General features: G+C 41.1%; 1 protein-coding gene across 10 annotated transcripts in view; it reads right to left on the bottom strand.

The window, feature by feature from the left end:
• Nucleotides 1–24695, bottom strand: part of SMARCA4 (SWI/SNF related, matrix associated, actin dependent regulator of chromatin, subfamily a, member 4) — a 119979-nt gene that overhangs the window by 22045 nt on the left and 73239 nt on the right. For all 10 annotated transcript variants that reach the window (XM_036749953.1, XM_036749973.1, XM_036749972.1 and 7 more), the window contains exons 14-23: nt 22841–22959; nt 21890–22040; nt 20548–20711; nt 10417–10483; nt 9521–9631; nt 5960–6202; nt 3959–4072; nt 2360–2467; nt 1564–1650; nt 877–923 (exon numbers count right to left, since the gene is read on the bottom strand). In XM_036749953.1, coding sequence (XP_036605848.1) covers nt 877–923; nt 1564–1650; nt 2360–2467; nt 3959–4072; nt 5960–6202; nt 9521–9631; nt 10417–10483; nt 20548–20711; nt 21890–22040; nt 22841–22959 — 1211 coding nt within the window. The remainder of the gene's footprint in view (nt 1–876; nt 924–1563; nt 1651–2359; nt 2468–3958; nt 4073–5959; nt 6203–9520; nt 9632–10416; nt 10484–20547; nt 20712–21889; nt 22041–22840; nt 22960–24695) is intronic.

A 24695-nucleotide genomic window follows, 5' to 3' on the forward strand; every position in this document is an offset into this window, starting at 1 on the left:
GAAAATGCAAGGGGAGAACACAAACAGAGCAATGTTGTTACTATCTTGTTAAAGTTAACACATACACCTATTTAAAAACCTCTGTAACAAGTTCAATTTCTTACACAGCACTCCTGCCTGTTCTTTGTATCACAAAATGTTTGTTTTTGTCGATGATTGTTAAGAAAACCCTCAAATCCCAAATTTAAACGAGAGGAGAGGGGTGGGTTTCAAAGTATTCATAAGAGCATTTTTTTTTTGTGGCAGCAAAGAACTAGAAACAAAGTAAAGGCCCATTGACTGGGGAACAATTTGTTTAAATGGTAGTTCATGAATGTAATGGAATATTACTCAGCTCCAAGAAATATGAAATGATTTAAACCAAAGTAAGCAGAACCAGTAAATAATACACCCAATAACAATGATGTGAATGGGAAAGTACAAAAAAAGAAATGCCATGATCTGTATAATTACGATGATGACCTAGCTTGGCTCCAAAGAGGAGAAAATGTACCTCTAGCCCTTCTTTGCAAGGGTAGGGGGCCATGGGTGTGGAATACTGTACATCCTATGAGATTTGGATGACCTAGTGGTTGGTTTGGTTAAGCTGTTTCTTTCTTTCTTTTTTAACCTGTTACAAGGGTGGCTTGCTAGGTAGAGAAGGGAAAAGGATATATCCAGAAATAAAAGTGAGATAAAAACAAGACATTAATAAAATTAAAATGTATATAAATAGTGGTAGATTATACTCATAATGATAAAGCCAAAATCAAGTAAAATCATGTGTATTTTGTTCTAATACATTAAGGTCAGAGCTTTTTAATCAAAGCCGTATTATAAAGCCCATCTCCATCTGGATACTCAAAATGGGAAATTGTAAGTAAGTGCTGCTCTTACCCTTGGACAATGCCTCCAGTAAATCCCAAATGCTCAGAAAATGATTCCTGCAAATAAAAATAGGACAATTATTTATGCCCAACAGAGATTTAGAAGCTCTAAATCAGTGGTGTCAAACTTAATAAGAAATGGATCCTTGCGGGCCAAGAACTTAGAAAACCACAAATTAACATTATCTACATTGCACTGTATTTTTATTTTGTTAAACATTTCCCAATTACATTTTATTCTGGTTGGAGCTTCACTGAATTCTGGAGTATTCAGCCCCAAGTCTAACATTTCTGCTTCACTGTACAATCTATAACTGTTCCTGGGACGTGAAAGTCCAGAAATTGGCTATTTAATCAAAGTTTTGCAACTGCAAAAAGCAACAGTCTTTTTGACAACTCCAGATAGGAAATAGTATAAAAATTAACAAGACTTGGTGGTTTTTGTCTTTTTAACAGTACTCGTGCATCTCTGTGAAAAGACAAGAATGCATACCTGTGCAAAACAGGAATAGCTATTTGTTTGTTTGCATCAAACACCCACGGGGTTAATCATTTTGACATGATGGGATCATGAAGAGTCATTTCTGAGCCCATCCTGAATACTAAGAAAAAGCTTTTCTAAACTGGAAATGGGAATTCTGCTGTAATCTGGTAAGGCATACTTCCTGTGACAGGGACTCCTTGGCACCTGCCTTACCTCTATGTGCTGGAACATGTAAGGATGGTTACAGATCTTCCTTAGCTGCATGATGGTGTTCATCAGTGTCTTGGTACCACCCTTGCCCTAGGATAAGAGAAGATTTCTCAGTCAGAACTAAGCAGGAGGACCAGCTCAGAGAGAACTCTGGGGAGGGACCCACAGACTCTCTTCATTAGCTGACAGATGACTGATTCACTCTGGACACCAAGGCATTACAAAGGGTTATTTTTTACTTTGCCACACGGTAAAAATATATTCTCACATATTCCACTGATAAGGATTTAAGGATCTGTTTGGGCTCTCTTGACTTCATATTCAGATAAAACAAGTGAGGAGACACAATATCTCAATTCTGAAAGATAGGCTGGAAAGATAAGGTCCACACAGCTCATCAAAAGGCAGAAAGATATGAGTGAGGAAATATTCTAGGAACTTGCAGACAAATGCTCCCAAGGAGATTATAGGGAGCTATGTTCAAACACTAGATCATCGCATGCTAGGGAGTACTAATAAGTGCAAAGTGCCATGAAATCTCATGTACTGAACCATGTCAGTCATTATCACAATGATTAATTTTAAAATGCTTGGTGGACACTAGTTTAATGCCCTCTGAGCCAAGCCAAGCCATAGTTAAAATGGCCAGGAAATCTGTCAATTAAAGTGCCAATAACGCTGTATTCCAAATAAAACCAAAAACAAGCAAAGGGAATGAAGCCCTATCAACTTTCAGGCTCTTGAGTCTCTGAATCCCTGGCAGGAAGGAAGGATGAACAAATGAGGAACTGTGCCAAACCTTCTTGTCCTTCTCTGAGCCATCCGTTAAAAGCACACCCTTGGCCTGCATGTGCCGGTAGAGGACTCGCTGAAGGGCAGACATATCACACTTGATCACATACTCCACCTGGGAAGCCACAAAAGATACCACTTATGGAAAGCATTCTTTGATAAGCCAACAAAGCCTAAATATTCCATGAGGTACCCACCAGCTCCCTTCTCATGGCAGGGCATAGTGAGGAAGGCAGTGGGATAAAAAAATGTAGACTGAAGTTAAGGGTCTGGCTGGGAAGAGAACCTGATGGGCCTGAGACCTCTAGCACCCTTGGCTTGTCACCACTAAGTCCTGTTTTCTAGAAGGGTTTCATGAAAGAAAAAGAAAATTCAGTTATTAAGTACCTACTATGTAGCATATACTGTGCTAGATGTTTGGGAGATAATGCTGAAAAATGATGGCCCTTGACCTTAAAGAACTTATAATTCAATGGGGTAAGGTGGGGAAAGGACAGCTAGGGGAGATGATATTCAAAAGTAAACATAAGATAAAATGTGACCTCAGAAAAGGAGATATTCAGGCCAAATGCTTTAGAAAATGTGGAGGGGGTGATTACTTTTAGTTATGGGGAGGAAGGGAAAGAATAATGGAAAAAAAGGGAATCAGGGAAGGCTTAATAAGAGAAAGTAGCACCTGAACTGGGCCTTGAAGGAAATCAATCAAAAATTAACAAGTCTTTATTAAATGGCTACTATGTGCCAGATACTGTGATAGTTGCTGGGGATATTAAAGACAAGGCACTTATTTATGTTCTATTGGAGGAAACGATGTATATACATACAAATACAGAACAATGGTGTGAAGATGGGATGTCATTAGAAGCTGAGGGGCACAAGTGTTGCCCTTGAACTGAGCTTTGGAGGAGGCTAAGGATTCTGAGAAGTGGAGGTGAGGATGAAGGATTTCAAAAAGCAGAAATGAGAACAGCATATTCTAAACACTAACTCATACACTAAGGAATGGAGGCAGGAGAGGTCTGAGGGAGACTGGAGAACAGACAGTAGCAATTGGCAAGGATGACAAGTGTGTGAAATTAAGTCTGGAAAGGTGGGTCTGAAATCATCTGGTGTAGCCCAAGGGTCAGTATTTTATCATAGTGGCTATCAGTAACATGGTCAGCCCTATGCCTCACGCATTTTGACAGAGGTGCACAGGATGAATTAACAAAGGGAGAGAGCCTAGAAACAAGGTGACCAGCGAGAAGGCGACTTCAATTGTCCAGGAGTAAAGTGATGAGCACTTGAACAAGGGAGGGGCTGTGTGAGTGCAAACGGGACTAATTTGAGACATGCAAAGTTATGACCAGAAAGGGGACCAATGTGAGAGATGCAAAGTTATGACCTAGACTTGGTGACTGATTGGTTGTGGAGCACAAGGGAAGAGTCAAAAATGATTCTGGAAGTTGAGTGGGAGGTTAAACTTAAGAGGAGAACATGCTAAATTCCATTTTGGACACAATGAATCTGATATGAGTAGGACACTCAGAGAGATGGTCACTCAGAGTAGGGTCAAAGGAGACACTGACAAAGTGGGCTCAAAATACCTGAAGATAGCTATACAGACCTTTTCAGGTAACTGGGCTTCAACTTCTTTCTTTAACCGTCTAAGCAGGAAAGGACGTAGCACTTTGTGTAAACGTCGGATAATCAGAATAGTTTCTTCTTCATTCAGGTCTACCTATTTTTTACAAATTAACATGAGAAAAACAAAACCATTATCTCTCAGGAGACGGGGAATCTTTGCTAAAATGCAAACACAGAAATTAATCAATCAGCATGTCAGGCAGTGAGCTGGATGTTGGGGAAAAAAAGACAAAAGCTTTTGCTTTTGTCCTCAAGGAGTTTACAGTTGACAGGAGCAGACAACATGCACACAAACATGAATATATATATATATATGAAAATAAATTTAAAAAAATAGCATCCAACTTGGCAGAGAGGCCCCAGAAGCTTAGGAGGACAGGAAGAAATGCTTAAGTAAATGGGGAGCTAACTGAAGGAAATAATTCTAAGAGATGGAGGTGAGGAATACATTTCAAGTATGGGGCAGACACAACACAAACAGAGCATAGAGAGGGGCAGTGGAATGCTGTGTGAGAGGAACAGCAAGAAGGCTAGTTTGGACTACCCAAAAAGAAGGGTTGTCTGTGGAAGGGCTTAAACAGCTAAGAGAGGGGGGTCTGCATTTGATCCTAGAGGTAATGGGGTCCTTGAAGTTTACTGAGGAGTTTGGTGACATGACTAGATCCCTGCTTTAAGATTCTGACAGCTATGTGCAGATGGACTGGAAAAGGGAGAGCCTGGAGGCAGGAAGACGAATTAGGAGACTATTACAATAATCATCCACTTAAGAGGGGACGAAGGTCTGCTAAACAGATGGGGACTTTATAAGTGGAGAAGGGAACTGTTTTGAGGACTGCTGCAGAAGTGGCATCAACAAGACTTATCAAGTGACTGGAGATGTGGGGTAAGAAAGAGCAGGAGACTCCAAGGTTATGATCCCGTGTGACTGAAAAGATAGTGGTACCCTTGAAAGAAATAAGTTTAGTTAAGACACCCATGGGACTGGAACTTAGAAGAGAGACTAGAACAGGACAGAGAGACCGAGAAGTCAGCTGCATGATATCTGAAACATAGGAGCTGGTAAAGTCATCAGAGTGTAGTGTGAGCAGAGTGAGAAGAGAAGGTGGTTCAGGGCAGGTTGCCCTAAGAAAAGGTTAATATTTATTTAATGGTCATATAAGATCACTTTTCATAGCAGTTGAACCTTTAAAACTACTGACTAGGAAAAATAATTCATCACTGGAGGCATAGTGGCAATGAACAAACCAGGGGAGATCTGGGTTCAAATTCTGCCTATATTACACATTAGTTATATGAAAAGTCATTTAGCCTAAGTATCATGTTTCTTATCTATGAAATGGGTATAGCACCCACTTCGCAGGACTGTGAGGATGAAATGAAATAATGTATATGATTCATTTGGCAAAACACAAAGTAATATACAAATGTCAGCCATTTTTATTATTACTGTAGAATTTGTACAATTCATCTTTTAAGAGCATTTGCAATAAAGCATCTCTGCTCATACCGTGAGAGGTAGCTGGCACAGAAAGCCAATCCCCAAGTCAGCAAATAGTGGTTGTGTGACTCTTGGTAAGCTCCTTCCCATCGCAGCTGTTACCGAGGCCCTCCCTTCCCAAAGAGCTTTTGTTCATGTGGGTGATATCAACTGACATTTGCCATATGGAGAGTCAGAGTCTCAGCAGCATTATAGTTTCCCCTTGCTGAGCCCCTGGCAGGATCTGTTTCTTAGCCCACACTTGAGAACCTTTGCTCCAAACCTGACCTGACTACTCTATCAAGCTACTGTACTCTGAACATACAGGAATTTCATCTACTTATTAACACAATAAACAACCTTCCTATGTCCTAGCAGCTTATGTTACATCTCCTGTACGTTGAACCGGCAATTTTTGTCTTCTTTGTCTTCATGAGTTGCCACCTAATAGCAGCAGATCTCCATGTACAGCTAGCATGTGACTCCTGGCTTGGACATACTTACTTTTTCTCCTGTCATGGCAAAGGGAGCGTTGAACCACTGCTCAAAGGTGCTGCAGCTCTTGAAGATGGTCGGGAGGAGGAAATTAAGTAGCGCCCATAGCTCAGGTAGCTTGTTTTGCAGGGGTGTCCCCGTCAGCAGCAGGCGCCGTGGAGCTACGTAGTGTGTGTTCAGGACCTGTGTTAGTTTACAGTGGTGATTCTTCATCCTGTGACCTTCATCTACTATCATGTACTTCCAGCGAATCTGCAGATGAGAGAGCAAACCAATTTAGGGAAAAGGTACTACTTGACCTTGGATATCTGGGAAATGGCCTTTGGAGAGATAGTTTTATCTTGCAGATACAAGTGAAGGTTTTCTATGTTAAATCTCATTCAACTGTAACCAATCCCCAGAGAGGAATGCATTTTTCCTTACTTCTTACGAGGACAAGACAACCAGTGTAAGGCAACAGAACACTCACCCCGCCTAGGCCTTGACTCCCCATCCCCCTTTCTCCAGTCAATCCGATTTACTGGCACAGTATCAATAGTCACTCCTGAGTGGATGATCTCCACCCCTGAGTCTCCAAGCTTGCCCTTTGTTGTGTGCCCTAGACCTGTGCACCTGGCTGGCAGCTCACACTCGGCATGTGTGGGCTCTCCTACTGACTTCACAGATGTTTCTAACTGTGGCATCACCACTGACTCTGCCTCACATTTTCACAAGCTTGGGGTTATCTTTGACACTCCTCTAAACATGTTATCCACCCTCTGTCTCTTCTTCTTATACACAATCAGGCACCGTGAGGTTTTTTGTTTTGTCTCTATATTCTCAGCAGCTAGAGGAGCATGATACACACCACAGGCATTTAATGAATGCTTGCTATACTGGACTGAAAACCCCCTTCCCCTTTACCCACTGCCACCTCCCATCTCTAGTTACAGGGCCTTGTGGGTCTTCTCAATTCTGCTCTCCCACCCTACCCCAACCTCATCTGCAAACTGCTGCCACAACAATTTCTGATGTATAGATTTGCTCATGTCACGCATACGCGCAAAAATCTTAAGCTGCTCCTATGGACCACTAGTAGCTTTCTTTTCCTGAGAAACACCTCCATCCTGTGCCTACTCATCAGGATCACTTATCTGATCTGTGTGGCCCTGACCTGAATCATCACTTTATGAGGGACTCAAGCCATGCTCACTTCATTCCCACTTATACTCTGCATTCCCTAGACTTGGCCTCCTCCACCCGCTTTTCTAGCTTTCTTTAATATTACTCAAATACCAAAGTGCGACTGACTTAAAGACTACTTTGACTATTTTATGGAGAACTCACAAGGCAAGCGCTCACATGCAGAAGAAGCAACACAAAGACACTTTCAAGGTTTCTCTTAAGCCCTCTGTAATTGATTGTGTGACATGGGAGAGACTGGCACAGCACTGCTCAACATGGTGTGCCCTCATCAGAGAAGGTGCTCTGCTCGATGAGCACAGCAGAATTGAAGTAGCTCAAAAAAAACCCTGCAAGATATGCAAATTTAGAGAACCCATCCCAAATGTTCACATGGACTATTTGTACCAGAAGTGTGGTAGAGTATTCTGAGCTTGAATTGGTCTGATCAGCTACAGCTGGACACACTGTAACTTGACTCTAACACAGGATGTCCTTTTGGTCCTCTTTGAGAAGGAAGGACAACCACTAATTATTATTATGGACTGTTTTCCCCAATTAGAAAGACAACTCCTTGAGGGTAGGGACTATCTTACTTGCATTTGTAGCCCTAGTACTTAGCAGACTGCCTGGTACATAATAAGCACTTAATAAATGCTCTCCCTCCCTCCCTGTGCAAACTCTTTTTCCTGGCCCTGATGTCCCTTACTTTATCTTTATCTTATATGACTCCCTGTCCTATATGCTATACTTCAATTCAATTCAATAAATATGGAGATACAAAGATAAACATGAAGGAGTCCCTGTTGACAAACCAAGCTATTTTCTGCCTCCTGAACACAAGGAGTCCTCTCACATTTCTTTGCCTTTGCTTGTACTGTTACCCTACTTTGTTTTCTTTCCCAACTAAATTCCTAATAACCCCTTAAAACCCAACTCAAATACTGTCTTCTTGTTCATTGTGGGCTGGGGCCACATCTTACCTAAATTTGGTATCTCTCTCAGAATACTGCACGTTGCACCGCACACAGATGGTGCTCAATGAGCACTTGATATGTTGTCTCAGGCCTAGCCATACACAAATGCAGAGTAGGAAATCACTTATGCAGTGATTTGAAGGAACAAAAGTACATCATGCCCTTTACTTCTCTCAGACATCATGCTATCTGAATATGATGACATAGTGACATTTACAACCAACATGATTCAGAAGGGACACATGACTTCTCTAATGGCCCAAAGGGTATTCAATATTCTGACACACAATGCACCCCTCAACAACTTAACACATATTTGAGAACTTTTGTGGAGGAGACAGACTCTGTAAATTCAGAAAGAGTTTGTGGACAGCAAACATCCTGATCCGATTCTGCCACTAAAACAGGTCCATTTTGCTTCCTCCTACTCAGAATCACAGGATTTAGATATAAGGGTGAAAGGAACCTCAGACACCATCTATTCCAATCCTCTACCCTATTTTAGGGTTTATGAGAACGAAATATAATACTTTAAGATATGGAAGAATCAAGTGACAGCCCCCCCCCCAGGGTTGTATCAGTTTCACATGAAGGATGGGTATACTCTTTCATTACACGAATACCCTTGAGAGGACTCCTGAAGTACTAATCAGATTACTCTCTTTGGTGAGAGGTGGGAGGTGCTTAGAGGGAAGACTAAAAAGTCCCAATTATAACTAAGATCGACACTTTTCTAATGTTTTAAAGTTTACAGAGTAGTTTCCTTTAACATCCTGTTGAGGACAAATATCCTCCTTTTACATATGAGCAGTCCAGGGCTCTTACAACAATGCCATGCTATCTCCTTTGACACAGCCATAATTTTCCTGAGGATTTCCAAAGAAGGCTGAAATGCAGGTTAAAAGATCACAGTATTAGATCTACGACTAATGGACCTCAGAAATCATCTAGTCTACCTCTTTCACTTTAAAATTAGGAAATTAAGGCTATTAAGCCAGTGGTCTTCCCACTGTACCATGCTGGGAATATTAGGAGAAAGCAGAGCGTGAAGGAGGTTTCTGCAAGCTAAGAAACTGGCTGGGTAGGTCCAACTCTTCTGGCCTCTCTGTTTTTTCCTCATGTGTCATCACAGAAGGGGACAGAATGACAGCATGAGGACACTGAGCCAGAAAAGGGCCTTGAAATCTGAGTTCTAATCACAACATGGCTGCTTACTTCTTGTGTGGCCGTAACAACACTATTACCTCTCTTACACAAGCAGTTTCCAAGCTTGTGACCTTAGGTAAAGTATGCTTTAAAATAATTGGTTAGGAATATTTGGAAGTACGACAGAGAAAATGATCAGCATATTAACATTTCTGTCAGTTATTTCACTACTAGTCATGGACAGTCTGGGCTTGCTGTTGAAGAAACACAGTGACAAAAATCTTACCTTGGCAAGAATGTGCTTATCTTTTATAATATATTCATAAGTAGTAAGCAAGACATTGAATTTCCCACTCCGAAGCTGAGGTACAAAAGCTCGTCTCGCTGCTGGAGAACCCTGGGGAAAGGAAAGCAGCAGCTGCTTATTGGGGTGCACAGAAGAACCAGTAGGGTAATTCTAACTAACAAGGGGAGCAAGTACTTAGATACAACAAGTATCAGCTGTACTGTCTTTATAAGAATAAAACACAGACTCTCCAAACAAGTACATGCCTGCTGGAGCATGACTTTGAAAGGAGAAGCTCTATCTGAATAACTCCCCTCCAGTGTGAGCTTCCCACACAAGCTGGTCCAGGGCCAGAGCTCCAGGCCATGCCCTTGCCCCAAGAGGCCTTTGGGCATGTGAAGAACCAGCTGGAGAGGCTGGTGAGCTTCAGGCCAGTGATCATGGGTATGCAAAAAATCAATCTGAAATGCTGAAGGACTTGAAGGGAAAGTAATGATTTTGAAAATGTTTCCATTTGGTTTCGTCCTACTCAGCATCGTAACATTTAGACTGAGCAGGAGAAAACCACAGACATCACATAATTCAATCTCCTCATTTTGAAGAGAAGGAAGTACAGCGCAGAGAGTGAGTTGCTTCCTCAAGGTCACATACAAGGCAGGTTGTAGAGCCAAGATCTGAACCCACTGTACCAGATGCCAAATCAAGGGCTCCTTTTTCACCAAACCCTGCTGACAGATCTTGCCTCCTAACATATGACTTTTAATGTGTGTGCGTTTATATACATGCATATATTAAAAAATATGAATATATAAAACACATATAAAGACTTTTTACTCCTTTGCCTTAAACTATTTTATGAGCAAGAAAAACTTTTGAAAGGGAAAGCTATAACTTACCTTGTAGGAGACCTTCACCACAGAAGGAGCCCACTTATCAAATTCATATGCCCAATTTGACAGAGTTCTAGGAGAAAAAAAGGAAAAGAACTATCAAATCACATTTCTCTAATAAATTATCAGAAACCACGAAATATTCATGAGCAATATGCCCAGACCTGTGCTAGGTGCTATGAGGGAAGAAGTACAATCCAGACAGGCCATTACAGTTTCCAAGGAGCTCAGAGTCCAGTTGGAGAGGCATAACTAAGAGAAACATCAAACAATAGCAAAAAGGTTCATGCCAGCAAATAGTTAAATGCTGGGCTGTAATAAAAGAATTCAAGGGAGTGGGAGATCAAAGAGGGCTGGAACAGTAAAGAAAGGATTCCTAAGAAGAGATGGGACTTGATCAGGGTCTTATTGGAGATAGGGCATTTGGACAGGCAAGAATGAAGTTACAGTCATGAATGAATGTGGCATGCTTACTGTCTGCAAGAAGAATGGCCTGACTTTCCTGAGGGAGTAGTGAGAAATAAGGATAGAAAGGGCAAAGGAGCATCAGAATGTGGTAGGGAATCAAAAGCTAGGCAAAAATTTGTTATTCATTCTCAAATGGACCCTCACTGCTAAATGGAAATCCTTTTATTCTTCTCTGATAAAAGTCAACCTCCCAAAGCATTGATTGCAAACCTTCCAATCTCACCTAAAGCCTTCCCCTGCCACAGAGACCTCCATCTCAATTTTACAGAGAAAAATGGCCCTAGGTCTAGAGCTTCCTCTTTGCCTCAATTCATATCTCTTCAACTTCCCTCCCCATCCTGTCTTCTTTTGCTCTGGGGAATGGGGAAGGCCAGTCCCTGTGTATAGGCCCTTGATAACATCTTTTCCCATTTTCCCGTGAATCATTCTTAACTTTTTCCCCACCCCAGCCTCCTCCTACTCATCAATCTCTTTTTATCCACTAGCTCCTTTCTGGATGCTTATAAACATGCTATCGGGGCAGCTAGGTGGCGCAGTGAGTAGAGCACTGGCCCTGGAGTCAGGAGGGCCTGAGTTCAAATCCGGCCTCAGACGCTTGACACATGTACTAGCTGTGTGACCTTGGGCAAGTCACTTAACCCCGACTGCCCTGCCAAAAAGCAAAAAAAACAACAACAAACAAAAAAAAAAAAAACCATGCTATCATCCTATGCTGCCTCCCCATTCCAGAGTCCAAATCCTAGCTCCATGAATGTCCTTGCTCACCACTTGGCAATCTGGATTCTGATTCTACCACTCAGTGGTGACTGGTGAACTCTTAGCTGCTAAATATAACGGCTTTCTCTCAGACCTGCTTCTTGAGCTCTTTGCAGCATTCTACACTTCTAACCACCCTCCCCTCTTGGATTTTCTCTATCCACACACCATTTATCACATATGCACCCTTCTAATTCAGTCCTCACCACCAACTGCCTGGATTATTACAATGATCATGATGATGATGTTAATGCTAATAAAAACAACAGCTAACAAAACGCCTGAAGGTTTGCAAATTTCCTTACATGTCTCATTTGATCTTCACAACAATCCTGTGCTATGTAGGTGCTACGACTATTCCCATTTTACAGATGAAGAAATTGAGACTGAAAGGGAACAAGTGATTTCTTACACATTATTCCTAGTCACATATTCTTTAATCTTTTGACACTGGACTCCTTGCTGTTCCATGAACAAGGCACTCCATCTCTGGCTGGCTGTCATGCCTGGAATGCTCCCTCCTTATCTCCACATATTGCTCTCCCTGGCTTCCTCTAAGTTCCAACTAAAATCCCATATTCTACAGGAGGCCTTTGCCAACCCCTTTTAATTCTAATGTCTTCCCGTTTATCCTCCAGGGCTCTCCACATAGACAATGAGGCTGATGCTCACACTGCCAGAGCTAGCTCAGCTTTTGGGAGGCTCCAAAAGAAGAGGGTAGGAGAACAGAGGTATCAAGCTGCTTATCAAACTGAAGGCCTACAAAACTACTATGCTGACTACGCTATTTTATGCCTGTGAAGCCTGGACATGCCAGAAAACTGAACTGCTTCCACTTCAATTATCCTGAGAAGATCTTAAATATTACCTGGCATGATAAGGTACCAGACACAGAAGTCTTCTCTACAGCTGAACTGTCAAGCATTCAAACTCCAGATGGGCTGGCCACATAGTTCTAATGCCAAATGCACAATCACCCAAAAAACTATTTTATGGAGAACTCACATAGAGTAGGTGCTCACATAGTGATGAGAAGAAGTGGTACATGGACACTCTCATGCTATACCTGAAGAACTCTTGAACTGACTGTGAGACATGGGAAATGCTAACACAGGACCATCCAGCATGGTGTGCCTGCATCAAAAAAGGTGCTGTATTCCACGAGCAAAGCAGAATTGTAGAAGCACAAAGGAAATGTGAACTATAGAAATCCAGAGCCACGTCCACTCTAAAAGTTCTAACAGATCACCTGCACCTGATCTGTGGTAGGTAGTGCCTCCCAAACTCATATTGGTCTGATCGGCAACAGCTGAACCCACCATACCCAGACTTCAACACTGTGATGTCACTGGTCTTTGAAAATGAAGGACGAACAATAGCAGCTTGTATGTAGTCTCCCCTGTTAGACTGTGAGCTCCTTCAGGGCAGGGGCTGTCTTCTGCCTCTTTTTGTATCCCTGGTGTTTGGCACCTAGTAGGCACTTAATAATGTTTAATAGTTGACTGACTTACCTAGGTTCACATAGATAGTAAGTGTCTAAGGCTGGATTTGAAACCAGGCCTTTCTGACTTCAAGTCCGGGGATCAATCCCATTTTGCCAGTAAATAGCTTTCTAGTTGGTCTCCCTGTCTCAAGTCTATATGCACTCTTCATCCACAAAGCTTTCAAAAGGATATTTATTGAAGCAGTGGTCTGATCATGCCATTCTGCTTTATACATGATATTAGCTTCCTATTACTTCTGTGGTCCGTGTCTGGCTTTGACACTTTAAGCTCTTAAATTTGCCTCCAACCTACCTTATTATATATTAATAATTATTAAGTCTTATTATGCATTACTTTCCATCATGAACTGTAAAATTTAGTCACACTGACTCCCTAGTTGTTTCTCATCTAACACCCTAATCTCTTGTGTTTCTGCAGAGAACACATGCCTAAAACGCACTTTCCTGGCCTCTGCCTCCCATCTTGTTCCCATCTCTAATACACCCTCCCCACAGCTGCAAAATTCTCATTACTAAAGCCCCAGATCTGATCATTCAATTCCTTGCTTGAGGAGCCTAAATAGGCTCCGTTTTGCCTCTAGTATAAAACAGAATCTGCTCCCTTTGACACCGAAAGCCTTTTGCAGTCTGGCTCTAGTCTATCTTTCCCTAATTTCATACAACCCCCGGCACATATTCAACATTCTAGCCAAAATGTGACCTCCCCCCCACCCCCGGCCAGGGACTCAACCTCCCCTTCCAGCACCTCTGGCTTGGCTGCCCCTCATGCCTCGAAGTTCTGATCCCCTGCCCAGCCTCTTGCACTTCCCACCTCTAGATAAAGCCCAGCTCTGGGACTCTTTCCTCATCTTTGCTGGTGTTTGTGATTCCCTCCCACCAAATTGCTTTACAGTACAGGTTTTGTATTAATTTGTGTACCTGGTGCTTGTTCCCCGTAAGCTAATTGAGGGCAATGACCATTTCCTTTAATGAACACACACATGAACGCACAGAACAGATATTTGATGAAGCCTTGTTGAAGCAAAATGAGGAGAGAAAATGTGAAAACTCAGGTCATATACTCTGATATTCACACTGAAGTAGGAAGTACCTCTGTTGAGACAGAAGATGGGGCTTGGAATTGTTTTGGGCTTGGAAATACAGGAATACAGTCCTTTTTTAGTAGAAACTAATGAAACTGATAATTGCAAAATGAATCTCTTTTATACTACCATATGGACTCTAAAGATGAAGGAAAAAACAAACATCTATAAAAAATTCTATAAAATAAATTTAGAATTACAGATATTGGGGGGGGGGGGGGGGGCGGAGCCAAGATGGCGGCTGGTAAGCAGGGAATAGCGTGAGCTCCGTACCAAGTCCCTCCAAAAACCTATAAAAAAAAGGCTCTGAACCAATTCTAGAACGGCAGAACCCAGAAAACAGCAGAGGGAAGCAGGGCTCCAGCCCAGGACAGCCTGGATGGTCTCTGGGTGAGGTCTATCCCACATGGAGCTGGGAGCTGGGAACAGAGTGGAGCAGAGCCCAGCCTGAGCGGCGTGGACCAACAAGACCAGCAACTGGGCAGAGCGAGCCCTAGCGCCCTGAATCAGTGAGCTGCAGCAGTTATGAGACTTCTCAACCCACAAACACCAAAGACTGCTGAGAAGGTTAGTGGGAAAAGCTGCGGGAGTGGAAGGAGTTCGTGGTTCAGCTTCCAGCCCCGGGGGCAGCTAAGGCTGTTGCTGCTTCTGGCTCCAGGCCCACCTGGTGGGAGGAATTAAGTGGCGGATCAGAGCAGGGGTGCACAGCCTGCTGAAGATCTAAGCCCAGTCCGGGTTGGGGGTTCTTGGGGAAGGAGCAGTGCTGGTCTGGCAGAGCTGGCACCTCCCCCCCAAACGTGGAACATAGAACTCTGTAGTCTACAAGCAGTCATACCCCACTGAAAAACTCAAAGGTCAAGTTAGTTGGCTGGTAATATGGCCAGGCAGCGAAAATGCACCGAGATTCAGTCTCAGACTTTGCATTCTTTCTTTGCTGACAAAGAAGACCAAAACATACAGTTGGAAAAAGTTAACAAAGTCAAAGAGCCTGTAACAGAAGCCTCCGAGAAAAACATGAACTGGTCCCAGGCCATGGAAGAGCTCAAAAAGGATTTGGAAAAGCAAGCTAGAGAAGTAGAGGAAAAATTGGGAAGAGAAAAGAGAAGGATGTGAGAAAACCATGAAAAACAAGTCAATGACTTGCTAAAGGAGACCCCCCAAAATACTGAAAAATACACTGAAGAAAACAACACCTTAAAAAACAGACTAACTCAAATGGCAAAAGAGCTCCAAAAAGCCAATGAGGAGAAGAATGCCTTGAAAGGCAGAATTAGCTAAATGGAAAAGGAGGTCCAAAAGACCACTGAAGAAAATACTACTTTAAAAATTAGATTGGAGCAAGTGGAAGCTAGTGACTTGATGAGAAATCAAGATATTATAAAACAGAATCAAAGGAATGAAAAAATGGAAGACAATGTGAAATATCTCATTGGAAAAACCACTGACCTGGAAAATAGATCCAGGAGAGACAATTTAAAAATTATTGGACTACCTGAAAGCCATGATCAAAAAAAGAGCCTAGATATCATCTTTCAAGAAATTATCAAGGAGAACTGCCCTGATATTCTAGAGCCACAGGGCAAAATAGAAATTGAAAGAATCCATCGATCGCCTCCTCAAATAGATCCCAAAAAGAAATCTCCCAGGAATATTGTCGCCAAATTCCAGAGCTCCCAGATCAAGGAGAAAATACTGCAAGCAGCCAGAAAGACACAATTTGAGTATTGTGGAAACCCAATCAGAATGACCCAAGATCTGGCAGCCTCTACATTAAGAGATCGAAGGGCTTGGAATACGATACTCCGGAGGTCAATGGAGCTAGGATTAAAACCTAGAATCACCTACCCAGCAAAACTGAGTATCATGCTCCAAGGCAAAATATGGATTTTCAATAAAATAGAGGACTTTCAAGCTTTCTCAGTGAAAAGACCAGAACTGAATAGAAAATTTGACTTTCAAACACTAGAATCAAGAGAAGCATGAAAAGAATTACAGAGATGATAAAAGTATCTACTTTATATCCCCATAATTCATCTTGAAGTAATGGATACCAATATGCCCCAGTTTTAATATGACATTTCCCACAGGTTCATAAATTGCTTGAAATTTGGAGTATGCTTTTCCCAAAGAAATAAGATTAAAGATTGGCTAATACCTAAGCTAGCCTAAAAAAGCCCATTTTATCTCACAGACACACACGTATGTGAAACAATATTTACAGTAGCCTCAAGCCCTAGGCCCTGGCCCTTCAAACATGATAACCATAATGCACTTCTGGTGACCCAAGAGTAGACAAATGTACGGCCAAAAGAAATTTAAAAATCACTGCTGGAGATTATGAAGAACCCTGGTCAAAAGGGCTTTAAACTGGAAAATGGAAGGTGAGGGAGAAAACAGCTGTTAAGTAGACCAACACAGATACCATAGTGAGTAATGAGTATGACACGGAAAAAAAAGTATCCATAGAGAGGATCAGTGAGTCACATAAGAAATAACATCCAAGTTGAGAAACAGTAATAAACCTATGGTCTCAGATATCCATTTATAAATATAAAAATTATGGACCAATTAAAAAAAGTGAACTACAATTCTTAATGTGAGAAGAGAAATTTGACCTCATAGACATCATTGAGACTCGTTAGGAGGAAGACTAAGGAATGGAATATGGACATGGAAGAATGAACCTTGCTCAAAAGGACAAGAAAAAGTTCTATGTAAAAAGGCCAAATCTTTTCTCATGTGGCAGTCCTCAGCTGTTCAGTTCCCAATCAAGTTTCTCTGAGTCCCTGCCTTCAATGGGGTGGAATCGCAGAGTTGTCCTAATTTCCATATCTTGTAATTCTCCTCTTGAACCATTTAAAAATGTTTTTTGGTTAATATTCTTATTTTAATAACTTTCAGAAACAATTCTTTCACTTGAAAATCTCCATTCTCTGGACTCACTGCTTGGTTCTCAAACTTTCTTTCCACCACAACACCTGCTTTCATTCCATGGGACTTCACTGTCCAGTTCCTCTTTACCTGGTCCCCACACTTGTCCACGCTACTCCAGTTACACAAAGAGGTAGTTATATCTTTGATCTTGACATCACTTACATCTGTTCTACATCTATGTTCATTATGTGATCAAATTTTTTATCATTCTCTCTTTCCCTGTGTCTCATAGCCCTTGTCCCTCTTCTTTATTTTCCTTGTGACCCCAAAACCTCCATCCCTCAGTTTTCTTCCCAAGGCTATCACCGTTGAACTGGCTACACTCTTGTGTTCCTCACCTCGGGGAACCAGCTCAGTTCCACATCTACACTTCCCTATACTCTTGAATCTCATGTCCCTTTGTGATATTGCCAATGATGCTGAACCAAAGAAACAATCCTGGATTACTCTCATTATCCTCCTCCCTTACTCCTATTCAAATGCTGAATGTAGGTGGAGAAAATTACAAAATCATGTTCAAAGAGTCCACTACAAATTTATGTTATATAATTTCAACTGGGCACTCAATGAAGTAAGGTAATTCTTTCATACCTCACTATTGATTCACTTTCTCATTAATCACAGCAGCGACTCCAAACCTTTTCATTTCTTCTCAAGTCTCTATCACCCTCCTTCCTCTGTTCTCTCAAGTAAGGACCATGCCTCATGCTTCACTGAAATTCACCGAGAGCTCTTTTCTCCCATATTCTTCGTCTCACGTTGCTCAGTATTCCCCAACTATATTCGCTTTCAGAGCTGGTGTGGTGGCACAGGAGATAGCACACAGTCTGAAGCCAGAAAGGTCTCAGAAACTTACTATTCGTGTGATCTTGGGCAAGTCATTTATTTGCCTCAGTTTCCGTAACTGTAAAATGGGGATAATAGCATTTGCCTCACAGGGTTGTTGTAAGGTTCAAATGAGGTAAGATTTGTAAATTTCTTAGCAAGTAGATGTGATAGAAATGCTTATTTCCTCCTTCCCTCTTGCTGCCTCCCCTCCTGTCTGAAGAGGGAGATTTTCTCCTTGCTATGACCAACTACTCGACATGTGCTCTCCACCATACCCTCTCATCTTGTCTAGAAGGCTGCCTTCACTAAAATCCCTACTGTCTCACTAATCTTTGATCTCCCTACCTTCGGCCTAAGGATGTCTCCCTCATCCTTAAAAAAAACCTTTACCTTATTAGCTATCACTCATGTTTCTTTCCCTTCTTGGCTAGATTTCTTGGGAAAGTCAATTACACTAGATGCCTCCATTTCCTCTCCTCTCATTCCTCTGCAATGTGGCTTCTGACCTCATGATTCAACAAGTTACCAGTGACTCTCAAACGCTAAATCTAATAGCCTTTTCTCAAATCTAATGCTTCTTGATCACTCTGAAACTTTGATACTACTGACCACCCTTTTCTAGGGAACTCTTTTCTCTTTAGGTTTTCCTAACACTGTTATCTCCTGGTTCTTCTACCTGTTATGACTATTTCTTTTCAGGTACCCTCCCTGGATCTTCATTTAGATTAGGGTGGAGAACCTGCAACCTCAAGGCCACATGTGGCCCTCTAGGTTCTCAAGTGAAACCCTCTGACTGAATCCAGACTCCACAGAACAAATCCCCTTAATAAGAGGATTTGTTCTATAAACCTTGGGACTCAGTCAAAAGGCCACACCCGAGGACCTAGAAGGCCACATGTGGCCTCAAGGCCGCAGGTTCCCACCCCAATCTAGATCACATTCATACTCTTCTCTCCTTCCTCTATACTATCTTATTTAGTGGCCTCATCAGTTCCCAAGGATTCAATTATTATCTCTATGCAGATGCTTCCAAGATATCCAGATCTATTCTCTTTTTAGTTCTGTATCACCAAATTCCTTTTAGAATTCTTGAACTACATAGGCACCTCAAACTCAACAGGTCCAAAACAAATCTTATCTTTTCTTCTAAACTCTCTCCTCTTCCCAATTTTCCTTTTACAATAGAGGGGAATATCATCCATCACCACAGTCAAAACACCTAGTATCAGCCTCGACTCCTTACTTGCCCTAACCCTACATAGCCAATCTTATTTCTACCTTCACAACCTCTCTCCTCTAAATCTTTTTCTTTCCAGTCTTGCAGCCAACACTACCATGGTATAGGCCTTCATCACCTCAAGCTTTGACTACTGCAATATCCTGATTGGTCCCCCTGCCTCAAGTCTCTCCCCGTTCCTTTCTAAGCAGCCACCAAAGGGCCTTTCCCAAAGTACAGGTCTGGCCACGCTAGCCTGACTACATCAATAAACATTAATGCACCTTATTACCTCCAGGATCCAGTATCACCATCAACACTTTGGCCTTGTTCCATCTTTCTAAGCTTCTTATATTTTATTCTGCTGCATGAATTCTATGATTCAGCTATAATAGCCTACTTGCCAGTCTTTAAACATAATACTCTATCCCTCAACTGTGTGCTTTACCATCAGCTGACTTTTCCTGGTCTAACCCTCCCAACCACCTGCAGCTACTAGTGCACTTGCTCTGAAATCACCTTCCATTTACTCTGTAGAGAACTTGTATATACATGATGTCAATATGAACTCCTTGAGGACAAGGTCCATTTTTGTCCCTCTCACTCTATCAGCAGCACTTAGAACAATGAGGGCCACCTTAGACCACATTCTGTGCACTGTGCTCAGTTTGGGATGGCATAGTTTAGTAATTAGACAATAGTCTAATTAGTAATTAGCAAAGAGTAATTAGTGTGAACAAGTCCAGAGAAGGTAAGCAGAGCTATGAGGGCTTTGGTGTGAGAAAGGTTAGTTGAAAGAACTAGGAATGGTTAGGTTGGAGAAGAGACCACAGGGAAGGAGCAGAGATGGGAGGTAAAGAAAATAGATGACGGTTGTCTTCATGAATTTGAAAGACTACAATAAGGCTCCACTGGCTTGTTTTATTGGATGAAAGATGTGAATGACCATTAAGTAATTAAGCAAGAGACAGATTATCTTGCTACAAAATAGTAGCCTTCTCTTTTTTTCTTAAGTCTACCTTGTAGGACAGTCACTAGGATTTATATGAGCTGCATGCTAATTACACACTATCTTTTCTATATTATAAAGGTGTTAATGATATACCCAGAATTATCTTTCCTATAATGTTGATGGAATTACATCAATCCATCTCTATCCTCTCATTAGGATCTTGGTAAGCCATGGAATGGATGTCTGTGAATGCCAGCCACGGCTAGGGGATTGGTATATAGTTAAAGAATAGGTTCCCACAACCCTGCCAAACTAATTTGGCTTTACCTTATTATCACTGTATTATGGCCGCTAAGCTAAGTACAAGTCCAGGTAACTTTTACTTTTGCAGACTTACGAAAGAGGTACTATGATGAGGAAAGGTCCATTGATACGCTTGTGTTCCATGAGGTATGTAATTAAAGCAATTGTCTGGATAGTTTTGCCAAGGCCCATTTCATCTGCCAGGATCCCATTCAGATTATTATTATATAAGGACACCAACCACTCCAAGCCCTTAATCTAAAAAGAATAAAAATGCAAACATAAGGAAGTAACATTAAGTTGGTTAAAGAGAAAAATATACTTTGAAAATCATCTCAAATGACAGAGTCCCTTTTTCAAAGGTGCATCAGTGAAGTAGGAATTGGTGACGAATTGGCCAAATAATAAGGAATCACTTTCCAACTTATTTAACACAGACTAACATATGACTTTGGAGATTCTGAGAATTTTAGAAAAAAAAGGTACAAAAAAGTATAATTATTTTTAAATGGAATATATCTTTCTAATAGAAGTGTGGGATCTCAGAACAGAAGCAATAAAGCTCACTGATCTAGCCAAGTTCCGGTTTTTTTCAATTCCATTCTGCCTCTGGAAATTTCCACTGGATAAGGCTTCTTTTCTGTGAAATCTCCTATCTGCACTGAGCCAAGGCTTTGAGGAGTGGGCTGAAACAATGAAACACACTCACTACTTGGATTACTCTAGCTCTTTTTACAAACACTCTATTGCTTTTGATGCTATAAAAAATGCCAGTCATTTTGCCCATTCATTCAACAAATTATCATTATGAAGTGCCTATTACATGCAGGGCATTGAGGATAAAAATACAGAACAAAAAATAATTCCTGGAACTTACATTCTATGAGGAGGAATACAACATTTACACATCTAAGTGAAAGGTAATTTGAGGTGAAGGAGAGCACTAACAATTATCAGGTTCAAGAAAAATTTTCTGTAGGAAGTAAGACCTCAAAGAATATAAAGGCGATAAATGGGAGAGGTAAGAAAGTGCACGGCAGACGTGGGGGACCACTGCATTTGAAAAGAAATAGACAGACTGCCTCTATCCCTCAGCAAACTATCCCTTGTAATGAATAAAGGAAACTTAGCCTACGACCAGTCTAACAAGAGGCTGTTCTCTGTCTCTCTATTGGAAGAAAAAATGTTTTATCATGTGTCCACCAGGTCACTGAATTTCATTTGTAACTACTCTATTTTAGCAGCTTAAAAAGTAAACATGGAACTCTTGCCTAGAGGGAAAAATTATTTGTATCTAACATCTATTCGGGAGATGACAATAAGTATGGCATTCTTCAACTACTATAATGAACCCACTGTAAGGACATATGTCAGAAGAGCAAAAGCCCCACCTAACTGATGTGTAGAAAGGCATGTTCCAATACTCTCTCTCTTACCTGGTATTGTTTGAGTACACCATTCACCATAAGTGTAGACTGTTTGTCCACCCTTTCAGTGACTGCATGGGCCACAGCATAATATGACTGCAGACCACGAGCAAGGGCCTGGGAGACGCCATACTCATCATCAACATCTTGCTTGGCATTCCTATGATTAGATAAAGAGTCAGGGAACAGATGCTTGATTTTTGTAATAAATATTCTACCAAATTTCTTTGGCCATGGTAATACTAGACTACTCCATTGCTTTGTAATATGGAAAATTAGGTGCCTGTGGCACTGTGGCAACAGCTATGGGCTAGAAGCCAGAGGACCCAAGTTCTTGCTCTACTATCTAATCTGACTCCTGGGACAAAGCATTTCATCTCCAGTTTGCTCAACTATCACATGAGCAAGCTTTGGATAAGGAAATCACTAAGGTCCATTCTAGCTCTAAAGCCTCTAATCTATGTTTTCGGGGTTTTGAAATATGATGCAGCAGGCCAGGGACAAGCCTGAAGTAAGACTGAGATCTAATTCCACTGACTGCTGTCAGCTCACTTGGGCGTAACTATCCGTCAGTTTCAACATCTGTAACAGTGACTCATCACCAGCATTGAGGATAAATTCACAAACTATAAATATGGAAAATAGCCAAATGCATCTAAAAAAAAAATTCACTTCTAGGCAGAAACCAAAGAAATGTAAAGACTTTCATGTAAAAGGAAATGAACCTGTAGTGAAAAGTTTCTGAAAGAAACAAATGGATTTGACTTTGGTTTGCACATAAAATTTTCCAGAGGGCTGTTACTTGAAATTGTACTTGTGTCCTGTGATGGAAGGGTTTCCCTACCTATTTCTAGTGTCTGGTACAAGTTAGCTGTGAATCCAAAAAGATGATTTATTAGAGAATACCTCTGGTCACACTCATATCATACTTCTCAGAGGGTAGTAAAGGGTTCCTCTTACTCAATAATGTGTCTTGCATCCACTTCAGAGACATCATCACTGTCTGGATCTGGGATCTTTTTCTTTTCATCCACAGGGAGGGTGGGCTGTGCTGGTTGTGGCTGCTCTTCCTCTTCTTCCTACCAATTCAACAAAAGCCCTTGTTAGTAAAAACCCATTCACAGGATGTACATATGTAAACATTAAGAAAACACCATGATACAAGATGGAGAAGTCAACGACTATAGCAATCTACTCTTTGATAAACCCAAAGAGGCCAGCTTCTGGGCTAAGAATTCACTATTCCACAAAAACTGCTAGGAAAATTGGAAAACGGTAGGGCAGAAACTGGGCATAGACCAATATCTTACACCATATACCAAAATAAAGTCAAAATGGGTTCATGATTTAGGAGTAAAGGCTGAAACTATAAGCAATTTGGGAGAGCAAGGAATAGTTTACCTATCAGATTTACGGAAAAAAAAAAGAATTCATGAACCAACAAGAGATAGAGAGCATTACAAAATGTGATTATGTTAAATTGAAATGTTTTTGTACAAAAAAAGCCAATGCAACAAAGATTAGGAGGGAAGCAGAAAATTGGGAGAAAATCTTGACAACTAGTGTTGCTGATAAAGGCCTCATTTCTAAAGTATACAGGGAACTGAACCAGATACATAGGAATACAAGTCATTCCTCAATTGAGAAATGGTCAAAGGATATGAACAGATAGTTTTCAGAGGAAGAAATTAAAGATATCTATAGGCATGTGAAAAAATGCTTGATGGCTCTTTTTGTGGTAGCTGAGAACTGGAAATCAAAGGGATGCCCATCAATTGGGGAATAGCTGAACAAGCTGTGGTATATGAATGTAATGGAATACTATTGTGCTATAAGAAATGGGGATGATACGGACTTCGTAACAACCTGGAAAAACCTACACGACATAATGCTGAGTGAGCGGAGCAGAGCCAGGAGAACATTATACACAACCACAGATGTATGGATTCTGTGAGGACTAACCCTGACAGACTTTGCTCTTCTCAGCAAGACAATGTGCAAAGACAACTCCAAAGGATGCACGATGGAGAATGCTATCTACGTCCAGAGAAAGAACCATGAAGTATGAATGCAGATTGAGGCACACTTCATGCTTGCCTTTTTCTGCCCCCCTTTTTTTCTCTCTTTTGTTTTTGGGTTGGTTTTTTTTTTTGGTTCTGTTTCTTCTTTCTTATGATTCATTTCAATGGTCATAATTCTTCTCCATAACTTGACTAGTGTGCAAATTAATTCAATGCGAAGTTATACGTGGAAGTTATATAGGATTCCATGCCCTCTTGGGGAGGGAGGGGGGGAGGGAGGAAAGAAAATCTGGAACTCAAAATTATGTAGAACCGAATGTTATAAACTAAAATAAAAAAAAATAAAGGAGATCAAGTTAAAAAAGAAAAAAAGAATACACCATGATTTCTGTAATGAGTAGTTCTACAAAAAAGTATTCTCTAAGAGATCTGTGCTGCAGGGCATCGGAGGGGTGAACTGTAACTCTCAATACTCGGTATTTCGTGAGAATTCTGTCACTCAAAAACTTACTTTAAAGTGGTAGTGAGCTCACCTGGAAGATCTTTTTCCCTTCTGAATTAATTTTTAATTTGGTGTTATTCTGAACTTGACAAACATCAACAAACATGAGCATTTATTCCCAAATACAAAGAACAACAAAGATGACATAAATGAAATTGCAAATTTTATCATCTATGGTTTATGTATGATAAATTCAACAATTTAAATTTTAAAGCTGTCCAGTATATCTTTGTGACTTTCTGAACTTCTTTCTATACATAAAAAAAAAAGCTTTAATGATCCTCTTTTCTTT

This window comes from Trichosurus vulpecula, chromosome 1 (genome assembly GCF_011100635.1).
Source record: "Trichosurus vulpecula isolate mTriVul1 chromosome 1, mTriVul1.pri, whole genome shotgun sequence".
Taxonomy (NCBI): Eukaryota; Metazoa; Chordata; class Mammalia; order Diprotodontia; family Phalangeridae; genus Trichosurus; species Trichosurus vulpecula.